General features: G+C 40.2%; 1 protein-coding gene across 2 annotated transcripts in view; it reads right to left on the minus strand.

The window, feature by feature from the left end:
• Positions 1-202: 202 nt before the first annotated feature.
• The window catches only part of LOC110044613 (uncharacterized), a 32,290-nt gene continuing 15,452 nt past the window's right edge, over positions 203-17,040 (minus strand). For both annotated transcript variants that reach the window (XM_089292024.1, XM_020750175.2), the window contains exons 7-14: positions 15,085-15,172; positions 13,611-13,799; positions 12,544-12,735; positions 10,321-10,518; positions 9,497-9,703; positions 8,317-8,511; positions 6,085-6,420; positions 203-2,488 (exon numbers count right to left, since the gene is read on the minus strand). In XM_089292024.1, coding sequence (XP_089148150.1) covers positions 1,746-2,488; positions 6,085-6,420; positions 8,317-8,511; positions 9,497-9,703; positions 10,321-10,518; positions 12,544-12,735; positions 13,611-13,799; positions 15,085-15,172 — 2,148 coding nt within the window. In that variant the 3' untranslated portion in view covers positions 203-1,745. The remainder of the gene's footprint in view (positions 2,489-6,084; positions 6,421-8,316; positions 8,512-9,496; positions 9,704-10,320; positions 10,519-12,543; positions 12,736-13,610; positions 13,800-15,084; positions 15,173-17,040) is intronic.

Below are 17,040 nucleotides of genomic sequence, written 5' to 3' on the forward strand. Positions count from 1 at the left end.
GGCAAAACGAGTTCTAATAAGTAGCCTCGTGGAGCAAAACCGTGGCACTTTTAACCCACGTATCAAAACATACCAAAACGGGCAGCACCAGGTACGAGAATGGTTTTGACCAGTTTACAGTTCAAGCTGATAGTGTTGATCACTGTATCAGTGCACTGCAGGTGACCAAAGAAGTTGAAAAACAAAAAATTCGGAATCTACATTCTGTACAGTTGTAATGCAAACAATTTATTGAACGTTGAATAAGTTGAAGATTACGTTAAAATACCCATTTGCGCTACGAACTACTATCTGCTAAATGTGTTTGAGAACTATTTACACTGATATTATTAATCCTGTATTATACAAAGCGGTCTTTGAATGACTGTCACAAAATTCGTTTACTATGAGCTCGTTACCGCCGATTTCAGTACAGTGTATAAGGCCCCGTCACCACTACGTCGGAGATAAAAGTGTTTTCCGTCCACACTACGCTGGAGAAATTTGAAAAAATCACAGGTCATTTCGAATGTGTTTGACGAAAATTCGGGCAGGGAATCACGTGATTATCGTGACGTCATCGTTTTCGAAAAGCTCCGTTTTCAAAATGTTTTCAGTTCACACGAAAACGGAATGCCGGCGTTTTCAAATTCCTCGGGTTTGAAGAGCGTTTATGAAAAGCTCCGTTTTCGTGACGGATTAGTGTGGACGGTAGGACTAACCGTAGAAATAAAGCTCCGTTTCCAAATTCCTTCGGCGTAGTGTGGACCGGGCCTAAATTCGGGTTTCCAACACGCGATTCCCCTCGATTGTATTCACTGGTCTGTGGCAGGCGTGAACTTAGAAGCTAGTTGCAGGGAAATTGTGGAAATGGATCACAGGCCGACGTATGCTAATATGATTGAATCAAGACGGGTGAAGCATGTTTCAAAAACCCTGTCGTACCATATACTGCACTGAGATCAAATCTAGTATAATGGGTTACGACGAACACAACGTGCGAACAAAGGAAGATCGTGTACCGACTTTGTTTTAAGCAACAACAAACAAGACATTAGTTTACGTTTGGACTCACCCAATAACTGACGACACTTAAGGAAACAGTTTCGAGATTAAAAAAGACAAAATCTAATTAAGTCTAATAAACCTATTTAGTCGGTCACTCGACTTTCATCTAACTTTGTTAGTCAAGAAGAGAAAAACGAGATGCATGAAAGAATGAAACATAACAGGATCCAAACTTTAACACGAAACAACTATAAGGTGAAGTTACTTTCTTATCAAAAATACTAATTTGAAATATTTTATAGAAGTATAGTTGAGTTCACTACTTGTGCGTTATTTCGTTTACAGGCGTGATAGGCCTCACTCAAGCTTTGCTTGGACAACATTCATGGATAGCATACCTCAACATGTTGTCACGCTGCTAAGTTACAAAATTTCTATGAAAAGAGAGCAGCAACACATACGAACATTTTCTAAGTAGCCTTGCTAATCGAAATTCATACCACAAATTATATTTACTGACCATCTATCTAAACTAGTCACGCAATCTTTCATCCCCGATCTCCCAATTAGCGTCACAACCAAAACATTACTAGTGACATAGAAGAGTGTATATTTTACCTAATTTTAACGGGGTGCGGACATCTTCTAAATTCTTTTCGCGTGAAATAGATTGATTTTCCAATTGCGTAACATTCAGGGTGACGTACAATTACTAAAAACAGACTGCAGCGCGTGACGTTGAGATAAGTCACGAAGAATCACACCATAACTCCTCTACTTCCGTTGCCAAGTAACGGCTGAGTTTGACTCGACGTAAGATCGTCTTCCGAAGAGCTGCTCGGGAGACTATCGGGTGGTCGGTTCGGCCACAACTCAGCATCGCCAGTGTCTATAGATTCATCGGAGCAATTTAGGACTAAATTAACTCCTGTTTCGTTGGCGGCATCAGCAGTCTGTTCAGTCGCATTTGGAGCATTTGATCTGGTATCACTTGCGGTGTCCGCTAGCGGATTACTGACGATATGAATCGGTCGCTGCTCGGTTATCGTGTCGTGTTCTCGTATGCTCGTAGAATCACCGACTGGCTCCGAGCTGTTTGTATTTTCAGCAGCAGAAATTGCCTCCAGGCCTGCAGCTTGGCTGGTGCTAGCATTTTCAGAACTTGACGTCGGTTCATTGCCACTCCCTTGCGCTCCTTCCACCACAGATTCAAACGGTGGCGGTGACCGCTCCACCTGACTTATAGCTTCGTCGTAAGAAGGCAAAATAAAGTGAACATCACCGGTGTACGCAGCAATGATGGCAATTCTGTCGTCGTCGCTGTATCTTCGGCTCCGGAATGAATAGCGTCGGAATCGCCGACTACGGTGAAATCGCCGAAAGCAAACCAAGGCGGTCAGCAAGACGATCAAAGCACCAAGGGTAGAACCCGCGGTCGCAACCACAATTGTCATTTTGTCCAGTTCACTATCACGCTTTGCAGATGCCGTCGGGGTCCCATCTTTCAAGAAAACAAAACAAACAAGGTATTGTTCGATAGGTTCACTTAGTCGATCTCTTCACTTTGGGTGTCTGGAAAACCCGAATAGCGAATAGCGAATAGTCGCGAATAGCGAACAGCGAATAGTCCCGAATAGCGAATAACGAATAGTACGAATAGTGTGAATATTGCGTATAGTGGCGAATAGTGTGAATAGTGGCGAACAGTGGCAAATCGTAGCAAATAGGGTACCCAGTATCTCGCAGCCAACCTCGCAGCAATGTAGGACGGGATTTTCCCGCTAAAAAGTACAGACGCTTATCAGGACAAGAGGTGTTTCCAAACGTAATTTTTTCTGTTTTAACCGCTGCAAAAGTCTAAATACGTCTTTATTAGGTTATCCTTGTGTTTTCTGTTTTCTTAATGTCGGTGATGGACAGCCCTAGCCTGAGTCCGGTGAAGAAAAGGTAACAAATTCACTGAAATTCTGTTGCTTATTTGGATAATTAATTAACGCAAGATATAAGATCTAAAGCGGTGACTATTGACGACTATTCGTCACTATTTGCCACTTTTCGCGACTGTTCGCCACTATTCGCACTATTCGAGACTATTCGCACTATTCGGGACTATTGGCTATTCGCTATTCGCGACTATTCGCTATTCGGGTTTTCCAGACACCCTTTCACTTTAATCTTTTAGGTGCAACTACCATTTATAGTTCGATTAAACGCCGGAGAGGCTAGTTTTCAACAGGCGGTACTCGAGGACTGACGCTTATGCCTGGTTTCAAACTAAATAGTTATGGCCGCCGTGCTTTCTCTGTTGCTGCGCCGTTGCTTTGGAACAGTCTTCCACAACATGTTAGGGATGCAGAATCGCTGGACATATTTAAAAGAGAGCTGAAAACAGTTTTTTTAAGCGTGCCTTTTTAAATTGAAAATTTTATTGTAGTTATTTATTTTAACTTATCTTCTAGCTTTACTTCTTTTCGTAATATGAATTTTTAACCTTGTAAATAGCGTCTTTGGACCTTTGGGAAAGGGCGCTTTAGAAATGTTGTTATTATTATTATTATTATTATTATTATTATTATTATTATTATTGTTGTTGTTGTTGTTGTTGTTGTTATTATTATTATTATTATTGATAATCTCCGTTTTTCGGGAAATTAATTCTCAGAGTTCAGTGAATTTAATACGAAATTTAACTAAACCCGACAAAGACATAATATCGAAATGTCGCTCATTAACGTTGACGCTAGACTGCAAAACAGTCGTATTTTTTGCGAACGCGAGAGACGGTCAATATTCGAACGAAAGGTCTGAAGCGAGTGTAAAAACGGCGAGTGAGAATGGGGAGAGACGCTAAAAAATACGACTGTCCGCTATGCTTATGTTAAATTCGTTCAAAATTACCCGTTCTTCCAGCAACGGGAAATTCCCATTGGATAAATTCTGACGCAACCTGTCATCAAATGTCACTCACACCTCATCAAAAAGATATAGACGCCGTTTCAGTTTCACATTAAAGACAGCAATTCTCGCGGGAAAACGGACCACGTTGACTTGGATGCGCTTCCGGACGATTTAGCAGCAGTTTTCTCGTAAAAATTATCATTTTACTTTCAGTATGAACGGCTAGCTCACTAAATACATTGGCAATATTCCTTGAAATTTATAACTGAAGACGGGCAGGTCGGGTTTCTCATCAGCCATTCGCATGCATGAATGACCCCGAGAGCAAGCAAATATACACGCAAACAAATTATTTCTGCACGTATTTGTCTTGGGGCTACGGACTGAACAAGACTTAAACGTCTTCTAAACCTTATAATTTTGTAAGGTAATAAATTATAAGTTTTAGAGCAGTGTTCAGTTGAGTGTCGAAAGTAATTAGACAATTACTTTGGTTTTGGTTTTGGTTTTACGACACTCAATTGAAAACCGCTCTATAGGACCTTATAGGATTAAGTATTGTTCGGTCTGTAGCCCCAAGGAAAACAGGAAAAATACGTGCAGAAATAATTTGTTTGCGTGTACATTTGCTTGCTCTCGGGGTCATTCATACATGCGAATGGCCGTTGAAAACCCCGACAAACCCCGTCTTCATTTATAGATTTCAAGGAATATTTAATGCCAATGTATTTAGTGAGCTAGCCGTACATACCGAAAGTAAAATGATAATTTTAACGAGTGGACCGCTGCAAGGTTTCACTTTTTCAGGTAAATTTTGCACACAGTCGGCAACGAGACGTCCACCAAAACTTAGGTTTTGTCTGGACGCTTTTGCGCTCAAGGTCGCGTGTGACTGATAACCGCTGGAAGATGTGGGTGGAGCTGTCAAGCAATTTCTGTCACCTCAGTGACATTATACGACCCCCGCTTAGAACGAATTCGTTGTATGAAAAGCCGACAGTCGTTTTCTCGCCTAAAACGCCCTACGGGCGTGTGAGGCTCGCGCGCTCCACACGCGAGGGTCGCGCTTACTGCGCTTCGCGCCTTCCGAAAACGCCCGAAAACGACTGTTTTGCAGTCTACGTTGACGCCGCTAGCTCCAAACAATTTTTCTCAATTTTGGCACTTTTCAATTAATACAGTAGAATACGGTGCACCAACATTTCTTAGCCCGGTTTCTCCCCCGCGATAGTATGTTAGCTAATCGGCGCCAATTTCTGTACCTGGGTCGAGAATGGCACCGTAATGGCGAAGTGCCTCGCAAAGGAACACAACACAATGAACCCGGCCAGGGAAAGATCTGGACTCCAGTTTATATAACTATTATGGCACCGCACCTCTCTTGATGGTTTATGAACCTAAAAGAATACTAGTACCCCTAAAAAACGATGAAAATCAATTCGATAAAGTCGGATCAAATAAGCGCAGCTACTCGAATTATTGTCTGCAGCATTTATCTAAAACTCAACCTTTAAAATATGGCGTTTTCTTCGACTTGGGTTTGTCCAGAGCCGGAAGTTAGAGCTTAGTGCGAAGATGGAAGGTTTCAAACAGGAATCGCTACAAATAAAATCTCTAGCGCCTAAACCACTCGGCCCGCACACCTCACCTACTTGTCATAGTCCTGATCATGAGGCATCCGCCGTAACTGGAGCTAAAGCCTATGTTTCACTAGCGACGCAAGCGCAAACACAAGAATCCTTATTTTACCGTGAAAACGCCTTGACGCAGGCATAAGCACAAGCGGAAGCACAAGCACAAGGATCAAAATTTTTCCTTTTTCTTATGCTTGCGCTTATGCTTGCGTTTCGCTACAAGTGAAAACGAAACACCGCTCAGGCATTACACAAGCACGAGCATATTTAGCATACGTGGTTATGTTTTGCCAATGAAACACTGGATCCAGATTACCTCGCGCCTAAACAGTTTGGAAGGTTCCGATGATTTTGCTTGTGCTTGCGCTTGCGCTTGTGCTTGCGCTTGCGCTTGCGCTTGCGCTTGCGCTTGCGCTTGCGCTTGCGCTTGCGCTTGCGCTTGCGCTTGCGCTTGCGCTTGCGCTTGCGCTTGCGCTTGTGCTTGCGCCGCTATAGTGAAAACTAAGCTTAACAGCCACGAAGGAAATAGGCAACAACCCTGAATTTGACAGCAAGTGCTACCTACCTTCACTTGCGGCTTGACAGGACATCTTATCGTTGAGGATAACTGCATGACGTCCAATCTCTGTGCACTTTTCATCGTACATGTCGGGCTTTAGACACTGAGTGACACGAGTGTCAGAGACCTGACCCATGGAATCTGAACACTGCCAACTCTTAGGAAGCCATGCGCTTGCGCCATCGTCCAAACCGCAGCACGTTTTTGTCGCCTCCCCCCACAAATAAAAGCCAGGGTTACACACCGCGGTAATAACTTCATTCAGCTTATAGGAGGTTCTACCATTAGAATCATATCTGCCATGGTCAAGATGTTGGGGTTTTTTGCATTTCAAAGTAGATGCTGCAAAAGAATTTTCTACCTTTCGATCACTGCAGTCATTTGAAATTCAAGATGTCATCAGTACCCTCGTTCAGTTGGAAGAATTGCCGGGATAATACTAAACTATTTTTCTCGTTAGTGATTTTGTATTTGTTTGGTTTGGTTTTGAGTTGTTCTAGAATTCTCCCTGCGGTGTATCTACAATCCCAGACAAGAGTAGCTGGGACACTTGAGCTGGATCCCGTATCCCCCATCCACCCTAACCAATGTTGGAAAATGTGCACTGTGTGCAAAATTGATGGAAGTTACTACCCACTTTTACGCCCAAAAGAAGCTGACTTTCCAAGTTTTTTTTTTCCTACTATTAATTAGTCAATTAGCTCGCAATTTCATATCAGCGATATGGAGAGAACTCGCGCGATTACCCCCTGAATTGTACTCTGAAATAACTCACCCAATTACCCCTTGAATTGTACCCCACTCGGACCAATTACTGTTAAACATTTTAAGGAGAATAATTCGCAGTTCAGTAACCTGAACAACAATGCGACTTGGAAAAACGCCATAATTTCAACAAAAATGCATAGTATAGTAGTGTTACTTTCTTGCATGCCTCTGGCTGTGGAGAGAGGCTTCCAAGAAAAAAAAAAATGGGTTGGGTAGTGTAGCATGTACATTACGAAACTATTAGTCTACATGTACTTCAGATCACGCTACAAAGAGAAATGAGGTTGTAATCACTATTGGAAAAAATACAAAATACTTAGTGGACTACATCAAGATCAAAGAAAAACACAGCACTCTCAAGTTTAACAAACATGTTTCAGCCGGTGCTTTTGCCATCTGCAGTGAGGAACAAAGTGTACGCCAGGATATAAACAGTGACAAATTACAATAACAGTGCCAGTAATTAAGACAACTGCAATAGTAATACAAAAATTAAACAGAAAGTTTGAAATTAAAGTGTTTAACTTGTGGAGTTTGCTCTCGACATCAAAACAGCACTATACATACTGTATTATGGGAGAAGCCCATATTGAAGCCACATTAACGCACGTTAAGTTAAAACTATCTGTTCAATTCTAAACTTGAGAGTGACATGTGTTTCTTTAAAGGTATATATCATCATTGCTATTATCCAAACCATTCGTCATACCTGAGATTGAACAAATCGGACTCCCATTTCACGGTCGTTCGATTTTGTTCATCACTCGTATGATCACAGACCGAATTGGACACCACTCAGTCCTGTTACCACTATTAATTAGCAAGGGAAGCCTTTTAAAAAGCTCATTGAAAATGTTTGGTATGGTTTAGCACGACTGTATCGAGGAACCTTAAACATTCCATGAGCTCACTCACACACATGTACGTAAACAATGGTGTGTTCTGTAGTGTCTGTTGGGCTGCCTGTGGCTGAATATGACAAGTACTATGGGATAGGTCTTGTTGGAAACACGTGTGCGTGAAAGGGACAAAAGCATGTTTATACTGTCTTCACTGCAGCTTAATTCCAGTCCGTACTGGAAAGTCTCAGCACCCTTATGTTTGCAAACATCATAAGCCTCACTTGATGGAATGTGAATCGATGTTATTTGTCACAAGCCACATGTACATACCTTATATCTTTGAGGCCTTTCAAATTCTTTTTCCAACAGCTTCAATGATTTTTACAGCTGCAAAGTTCTTTCATCAAGTGATATGAGAAAGAACAAAACATAGAGCTTCGCAGCCATAATGGTGGTTGACATGAAACTTTGAATTTACTTCATGTAAGTAGTTGTGAAATGTTAATATTTCGTGATGTCTTACATGAAACAAAACAAAAAAACGTAAACAAACCCTCGAGTGTGCGCAGTACGGACTGGAAATCATCTTTAAATGCAAATGGAAGAGTGTTATAATCATGTTTCTTACCTTCACATGTTGGATTTTGTCTCTCGGACCAATTCCCATCTGCCCTGCACTGGCGCTGCCTTGAGCCCACTAGCTTATAACCAGTATTGCATTGAAAAGTCACCAATGTCCATATAGGGAATTGTGACGAATCGGTGTTGTTCGATGTACCATAGCCATTTGATATGCCACCGGGGTCTCTACAAGCACTTCGAACTATTATGAGACAAAAATACACATCTTTACATGTAGTATGTACATTTAAGTAGCAAAAGTTCACTAGCCTTCAAATTATTAAGTCTGAGCTTTTTGACATAATTATTTACAATTACATGTAAGAAATACCTATACTAATAGCACACTGTCAGTAATACTTTGTAGTTGCATCAAACTACATGTACAGTTGAAAAGATCTTATCCCATGATTACGTCACATGCTCAAAATTCACCACCAAGCCACGTTTGTACGAAATTGTTTTTATGTGGTTCAGCTCTGCTGCTTTGGAAATTTGCTCATGATAAAAATGTTCAATTACCATTTTGAAACCGATGCTTGGCGGTGATTTTTGCTATTCTGATATCATCATGCATAAGAGTTATTCACCACCAAGAATGCTGATGGTGTACTTCACCAACAAATTCCACAAGTACATGTACATGTAACAAGTATTAAATAAAGGTCTTAGGAAGAGCTGTGGTGGTCGGGTACACAAGGTTCATCACATACTATCAAAATAGCTTGAGGGTGAATTGAGCAACTCAGAACTGTACTTAGTATATTTCACAAATAGATTCCATGTTGTGTATTCCAGTAACACATGTATATCACAGATGACATCAAAATGTGTCCAGGGCCGTTAGGCCAGTGCGTCACTGATGTTCTTATCACAACTTGACATCTTCTGTGATCTATTACTGAACAGAAGCACGGCAACATGGAATCTACTTATATTACATAATAAAAAAAAAAAAAAAACGAAAAAAAAATTGCTAGCAAAGTCATCTATGCATCTGTCCTGTAATAGATTGTAAGCAAGAACCAATCGAAATTTTTGTATGTAATTTAATGTTATTGCAATAAAAACTAAAAAATAAAAACATAAAAAACATAAAAAAATAAACATTTGGGAACAATTTGGCATATTTGAATCATATCATATAAATTGACACTGCATACACTGTACATGCAAAGCTGACATACCACAGTGAGGACGTCTTCCAGACCATAACCCAGAGTTTAGACACGTCCTCTGTCCTGTATTTTCTGGAAGTTTGTACAGGGCATCACAGGCAAAAGTGACCACCGTACCTTCTGGGTAAATATATTGACCTTCAAAGATATACTGTTTAACCCTTGAGAGAATATAGCCATGAGCAAGTGAACTATCAGGTGGATAGCAAGTGTTCACTGTAAGAGAGAACAAGCTTAGTTAAACACAAAGTAAACATGCAGCTTCAGTTTATGGTATAGCCAAATTTAACGCAACACTAGTAGGTGGCACAAACAAAGACTCATTGTTGAAATACATGTAGTAAGCTTTTCGATTATTTCTGATGTGAACAGCATTTAAAAGCACACTCACATGCCTAAGACTTCCCAAGAAAATGAATAGTAGCTGAGAAATTCTGTAAACGGATGTCATAAGAAACACCTTTATGGCTTTGTTCTTGTGTGTTGTTATATTTTGAGGGCCATACGTTAAGCACCCATTGTACGGCCTCCCCATTTTCTCTCCCATCCTCCCCTCCCCTCCTTTTTTTCTTCCCGCTTTCTCTTTGCCCAATGATCGATTAGGAAGCCTGTTCACACTCTGGCTAGCAGGGAACAGAATTTGAACTTGAAACCTCTCAGTTACCAGTTAGATATTTACACTGCATGGGGGAGATGAATTTGGGGTCACCAAACTCAAATCCTTCTACATGTAGAGGCAGGGAGAAGGATTTGATTGCTCCAACTCCCAAACCACTGCGTCACGATTTCATTTTTTTGACTTTATGAAGTGCTGAACTTTAAACGCAACTCACAACAAGTAGGGCTGTTCGACGACCAGCTACCACTTAGATCACACTTCATCACAAACTTGTCTACGATCTCCCCTTTGAAATCAAACATCACATAGCCAGGGTTGCAATAATATGATGCTTCAGTAGTTGAGTCAGAGGTCGAAATGTTAACATTTCCATGCCCTGTACTTAGAGGTGGAGGAGGGCTACACCTGACTTCTGTTTAAAACAAAACAGAAAGCTACAGTCAGAACACCACTGTTATCAAGTCCACATACACTGTGCACTATACTAGCAAGCAGTAAAAAATGGCACTAATATCTGACATATCCGGAGGTATTTAGCCCAGAAAAGTCACCTAATTTTGGTGCATACTTTTATAACAAGCCAACTGGATTATAGTAACAGTCTACTGCACGGACTTCCAAACACTGAGATTTCTAAGTTGTAAAGAGTCCAGAACGCTGCAGCTAGACTTGTTATATTTTCATCTAAGTTCAGCCATGAACTTCAATGGCTGCCAGTGAGATTTCTTATTTCTTTTAAAATACTTTTAATCGTTTTAAATCTTTGCTTGGTCAGTCACCCACAGTGATTTCATTTCAGTTAGGAAACAATCCATCTATCAGCTGCAATCAATTGATAGACTACTTCTTGATTTCCCTCGTGGGAAGATGTCGACATCTTTTCGAGACAGATCTTTTTCTGTTGCTGTTCCCACATTGTAGAATGCCTTACCCATCTCGTTGAGGAAATCAAACATAGATCAACAGTTTAAATCCTAATGCAAACCATACCTTCTTAAAATAGCTTTTAAAAATTTGATATAATTTTCAGAATTTGTGATGTAACGTGCCACTGATCATTGCATGTTAAAAGGTGCAATATCAATAATCTTTAATGATTATTTTAATTATTACCTTTGGTCATTCATAAAAGGCTCTTAGAACACCAAAGTGAAGATATTCCGTGAATTATTGATGGAAGAGCAAATTGCAACTAGTTTTAGCAATTTTTCCACGACAAGAACGGCATAGAATTTCAAAAAGTCTGCCAGACTTTTCATTTTGGCATCACAGCCTTGCGCATGCATGGCATATTACAACACTACTTTTACACAATGTACCTGTAGCATCAGTGCACTTAAAAGTCCAGCCAGCACTGGTGCGAGCAGCAAAGTCGCGAGGAGACTAATTTGACGCCCTTCACCAGACTCTTCCTGCCGGATCGTTTCGCTCGCAGACCATCTCGCGGACTCGCTCCCCAAGCCAAACGATTGCAACATTTCAACCCAACATATCGCAAGATTGTTGGGTGCAACATGTTGCGTGCGTTTGGTCACCCTGTTGTGACATGTTGCTACAGTGGGTGTTATTAGCTCAAGTTTGAAAATGGTCAAATTTTTCATGCAACCTTTGTGCAAGTTTCCTTATTGTTTACTCATTTGACCAGGTTCGTGCAACAATGTTTCGCCAAGGCGTGCGCACTAGTTCAATTTGCAACACCAAACATGTCGCAACACATCGCAACAGTGTGACAAACGTGCACAACATGTTGCACCCAACAATGTTGCGATATGTTGCGTTCAAATGTTGCAATTGTTTGGCTGGGGCTTAAAGCATTTCATTTAACTGATCAATAAAAATATGTCTTGTAGGTTTTGACTTCTGGAGGTCATGCTCACGACATTAATGCATTTTACTCCCTTGACGCATTAACTTTGTCAGTCTGTCCACACTTGCAATGTATATATTAATAACTTTGACATTGTTCAGTCCAGCACAAATTATCGCTGATTTCCACAGTCACACCATCAAAAATAACAATCGTAACCATTCAATATATTAAGTTAAGAATCTTTCGACATATGAAAACAAACAACCTGGTCAAGATTTAGATCTGTGTGGTTTTTCATTCGCGCGTTTTTCAGAGAAGTGTTTCACCCAAACTTATAGAGCTTTGTGTGGAGACGCTATGTTGGTGCCCCTCCACGGGGAACCAACATGGGCCGTAAAGTAACAGAAACATCTGTCATTGAGTTTTGCTATTGAAATGACATGTTATTACTTACAGTTTGATCTATTTTTGAGTTGGGAGGCATGGGAAAATGCCTCACCTCGGGGATTCAACATTGAAAGCCTCAGGGAAACAAAATTCACTATTTCCCTTGAGGCCAGTCATTAAATGCTTATTACCCAGTCTCAAGGCACTTTATTGTATCAGGGTGCATAGAACAGTACTCACTTTCACAAGTGAAGTTGCCACTCCATTTGTATCCTAGTGTTTTGGGATCTTTATCACACAATAGGCGAGTTGGGCGGTGATCAGACACGTAGCCTAAATCACAGGCATACTCAACATAGCTGCCTTTGGTGTTCGGCACTGGATTGCTTCTGACATGTGCATGAGCAAATGTAGGTGGTGGCAAGATACAGACTGCAAAAAGATGATAAGGCAATCAATTGATCATTGAAAAATCAATCAGTCAATCAACTGATCAATCAACCGACTGGGCAATCAATCAGCTAAGCGATTGATCAGTCAATCAATCATGTGATCAATCACTTGATCAATTAATTGAGTATTTCAGTCACTTCACACCATCAATGTCAAATTCAAATCTACTGAATTATCCAAGTTCATAAACAAAAATAAGTATCCCTCATCGTGCAAAAAAGTTTTGTTTCCTGCTGCCTGAGGAAACGAAAGAAGCGAAAACGTTATTTCTCACACAGTCGTGGGCTAGTGTGCAGGGGATCAGGTCACATTGTGGGTCGTTGTTTTCCAGTTTCCTTGTTGCTCTTTACCTAACCTCCCACCCACCCATCCTTCTAGCTTGATAGGTCATTTAGTTCCCTCTCTTCATTCTTGTGAAGCCCTTGCTGGGCTGTGAGTTTTCATGTTTGGTAGTTATTGGCATTTTTTACAGCATATAATCATACATGTAGGAGCATCTTTTCCTGTATGGCTCCCAGATGTGTGTGAGAAATAATTTTTGTTATTTATGTTTGTGTTTAATTATGCCCACAAAATGGCTTGCTCTGAAACTGAAATCCTGTCAGAGAAGTTCAGAAAATCCATTTGGATTCAAAATTCTCAGATTTAAAGAGCTCTACAGACTATAAAACCTTTGCCAAAATTCTAAGGGCTATCAAATCCAACACATAGTTCAGTTGGCAGGGTTGCTGTACATAATCAACCTACATGTATTAAGTTATTTAAGGTACAATGTACATGTAGATGCTGGGAATGCAAATCACGTCTACACTATTTTATACCTACATATAGTTCAAGAAAAAAACACCACATACCTCGTGATAGGCACAGGGGCAGCTTTTTCTCACTCCATTTTCCCTCAGTACACATAATCTTTTTAGCTCCACTGAGTTTATAGTTAACATTGCATTGAAAAGAAACTATTGTCCCATCTGGAAATCCACCATCTCTACTACTAACATTTCTAGAACCATGCACTGGAGTTCCAGGATCAACACAGTAAGCTAAAAAGTATAATCATATAAAAAATTGAATTGACCATGGCCAGTTAATATTAAGTTCCAAGTTATGGTCCAAGTTAACTTCAGCTTCAAATTTTTCCAGTTTAATTTTCAACAAAGGGGAAAGGGGAGTCTGCGACCAATAATTTACAACACCAACCAATACGAAGAAATATGCAGTGATTGCTTCTACAGTCAGAGACTGGGTGTTCAACTCTAGGTGAGTACAAAATTTAAAAACTAAACTCCAGCTGCAGTATGACAGTGCAGTTGAGCAAGTTACATGTATTGGCAATAATTATATTCCCAGTTAACGCCTAAGTCGCTAGTGGAGGGAAGGTGCCTACGAAGCCCGGGGGGCTGCAACCGCAGTCACATCCCCAAGGCGCTAGAACACCTGACTGGCCTGCCCAACCCGCAACCAAGCCACGAGCCCCCTGCGCCAAGCCCCCTACAGGCACCCGTCACACTCAAGCCAGATGGCATGGTGAAAAAAAAAGGGAGGTAAAAGGGGTAGGGAGGTAACGCCGAGAACCGCTAAACTATAATTCAATCCACAATGCCACACTAACAGAGCGATGAACACACTGCGAGCACATGGGACGACAACATACGTACTAACCAAAAATACCGCTGGACAATGTCAGCCCCAGGGCTCTCACGACCATATGACTGCTGCAAACGCTACAGAACGCACCAAACGCTAAACAAACGCTAACAGATGGCCATGGCACCATCAAACGCCTACAAAAAAAACGCTACTGACCAGACTAGCTCCTGGTCATAAACTATGTAAAATTTCATTGAACTATATCAAACTCTACAGAACGCACCAAACGCTAACCAAACGCTCACAGACGGCCAAGACACTAACAACCGCCTATAAAAACGCTACTGACCAGACTAGCTCCTAGTCGTTCACTATGTTAAATTTCATTTAACTATATGAAAATCCTTGGGATTTGCCTAGTTTACAATGTCAATCATGGTAATTCTGAGTAAAATCATTGGGTAGGAATGATTGTACACCTCCTATGTCCCTGACTTTATACAATTAGGCCAAAAAAAATACTTTACAATGAAACCTTTTTCTCCATTATTGTCTCAGATTAACATTCTTTTCTTAAATTTGATGATTTAGCTGGGACAGCAGAAACATTCTACATGTATGCTTCTTACACTTTCTAGACTGTTACATGTACATTACATAATTTCCAGTCCGTTAGCTTACCATTAGTTGTTTATAAATATTCAGTCCAGTTATCAAAAAATGCTCCATGACACTCACTTGAAGTACAAGATCCTGATTCCACCACAACATCATCTATTGCGATGTCACTACGGTAATCACTTCCCCGTATTCCTTCAAATGTAATCTACAGTCATTACAAGAGATGGAAGTTAGGGTTTGACGTTATAACAACAAAAATAAAACTGAATAGGACCACAATTCTACATGACCACCATGTTACTTATGGACATGGTAGCACTTAACAAGTTAACCTGGCTATTTAACAATTATACCTGTAGCCTGCAAGGGCTACGGGTCAATAGCGCATGAGGCGAAGCCATATGGGCTATTGACCTGTGGCCCTTGAGGATGAAGGGCGTAGTATCACCCAACTAGTCAGACAAAAAAGGTAATAATAAAGTTAGGAAATGCAAGTTGAAGAATATTTATTTGGGAATAAAATGAAAGAAAGCATCATGCTTGATTGCGTCAATTTCGCTACTCGAAATAGTCCTTTAGTAGCATAGCCAATTAAAATGCAGGATTTGCATTAGTCCGCTAGTTGGATGATACTAATTGCAATTAGTTGACCAGTTAAAGTTATAAAAATATCAGAATCTCTCATGCAACTGTGTATTTGAAGAGTCAGTTAACCAACTCTTGACCAAGGAAGAGGTTGCCATGGGAAAAATTAAAAGACACTATATACATTGTTATTTTCTAAATGGCCATACCTTTGAAATTTGCGGTGTATTGCAACATGCCAAAATAGGTAATAAACGGCACGCAATGCATGCAGAAACGATGACGTTTAAAAATTGTTCCTAGAAGATTGGAACATGAACAGACAAACTGATTCTTAAACTTTTGGGTTAGAAATTTTAGGGGTTTACATTTAGGGGTTTACATTTAGGGTAGTCCATCGTCCATTGGTGGTTCATTCAAGTAGTTCATGTACCAGGTCCATCTTGTTAGTCCATGTGCTAATACCAACCCAAATAAAAAGCACTCCGCTGAAAAGTTTCTCTCTCTGAAATCAACACCTTATCATCTTTAAAGATATTTGGCAAAGCTAATTACCTCACCGGAAATTAATTTGTTGTTTTAACCATATACTTGTCCAAGAGAAAATCATTTTCTCTTGACTTGTCATATCACATGTGCGACCCGCTTGTCTATCTAAAATTGTATGTATTGAAGATATGTTATTATGAGTTTGCTCATGAGCGCAAATTTATCCGACACTGTGTAAACCAAAATCCACCCACAAATCTTTGTTTAAAAGCTGAAATTAAAAGCACTCCGCTGATCCTACAAACAGCAAAGGAAAGCTGCAAAGTACAAGTTTCTCTCTCTGAAATCGACACCTTATTTTCTTTTTAAGATATCTGGCAATGCTAATTACCTCACCAAAAATTAATTTGTTGTTTTAACCACATACTTATCATCAATGAACATTCATATTGTCTTTACCCTGACAAAATGATTATCGATTATTTAATCACAACCACTCTTTCGTTGAAAGAAAATATAAAACAGCACATTTCCAAAACTTCACAAAACACTAAGAACTGCAAATAAATCATACCCTGACTTCATTATCACTACTGTAAACCGTATATTTCAGTGCTCATACAATGCTCATACAGTGTTCTCACAGTGCTCATTCAATTCAGACAATACTCATTCAATTCACTTCAAGACTGGCAAAAGTACAACTGTGCTACCAATCCATAAATTTTATGTAAACCCTTCAGCTCTTGCGTGTGCGACTCGCTTGTCTATTTAAATTTGTATGTATGGACAATATGCTCTTATTATGAGCTTACCAGTGAGCACAAATTTATCCGACACTGCATAAACCAAAATCAACCCCCAAATCTTCATTTAAAAGCTCAGAAATTAAAACAACTCTGCTGATCCTACAAACAGCAAAGGAAAGCCGCAAAGGAAAAGTTACTCTCTCTGAAATCGACACCTTATTACCTTTAAAAATATTTGGCAACACTAATT

The sequence above is a fragment of the Orbicella faveolata genome, unplaced genomic scaffold, assembly GCF_042242905.1.
Source record: "Orbicella faveolata isolate gen_17 unplaced genomic scaffold, um_ofav_v1 contig_24, whole genome shotgun sequence".
Taxonomy (NCBI): Eukaryota; Metazoa; Cnidaria; class Anthozoa; order Scleractinia; family Merulinidae; genus Orbicella; species Orbicella faveolata.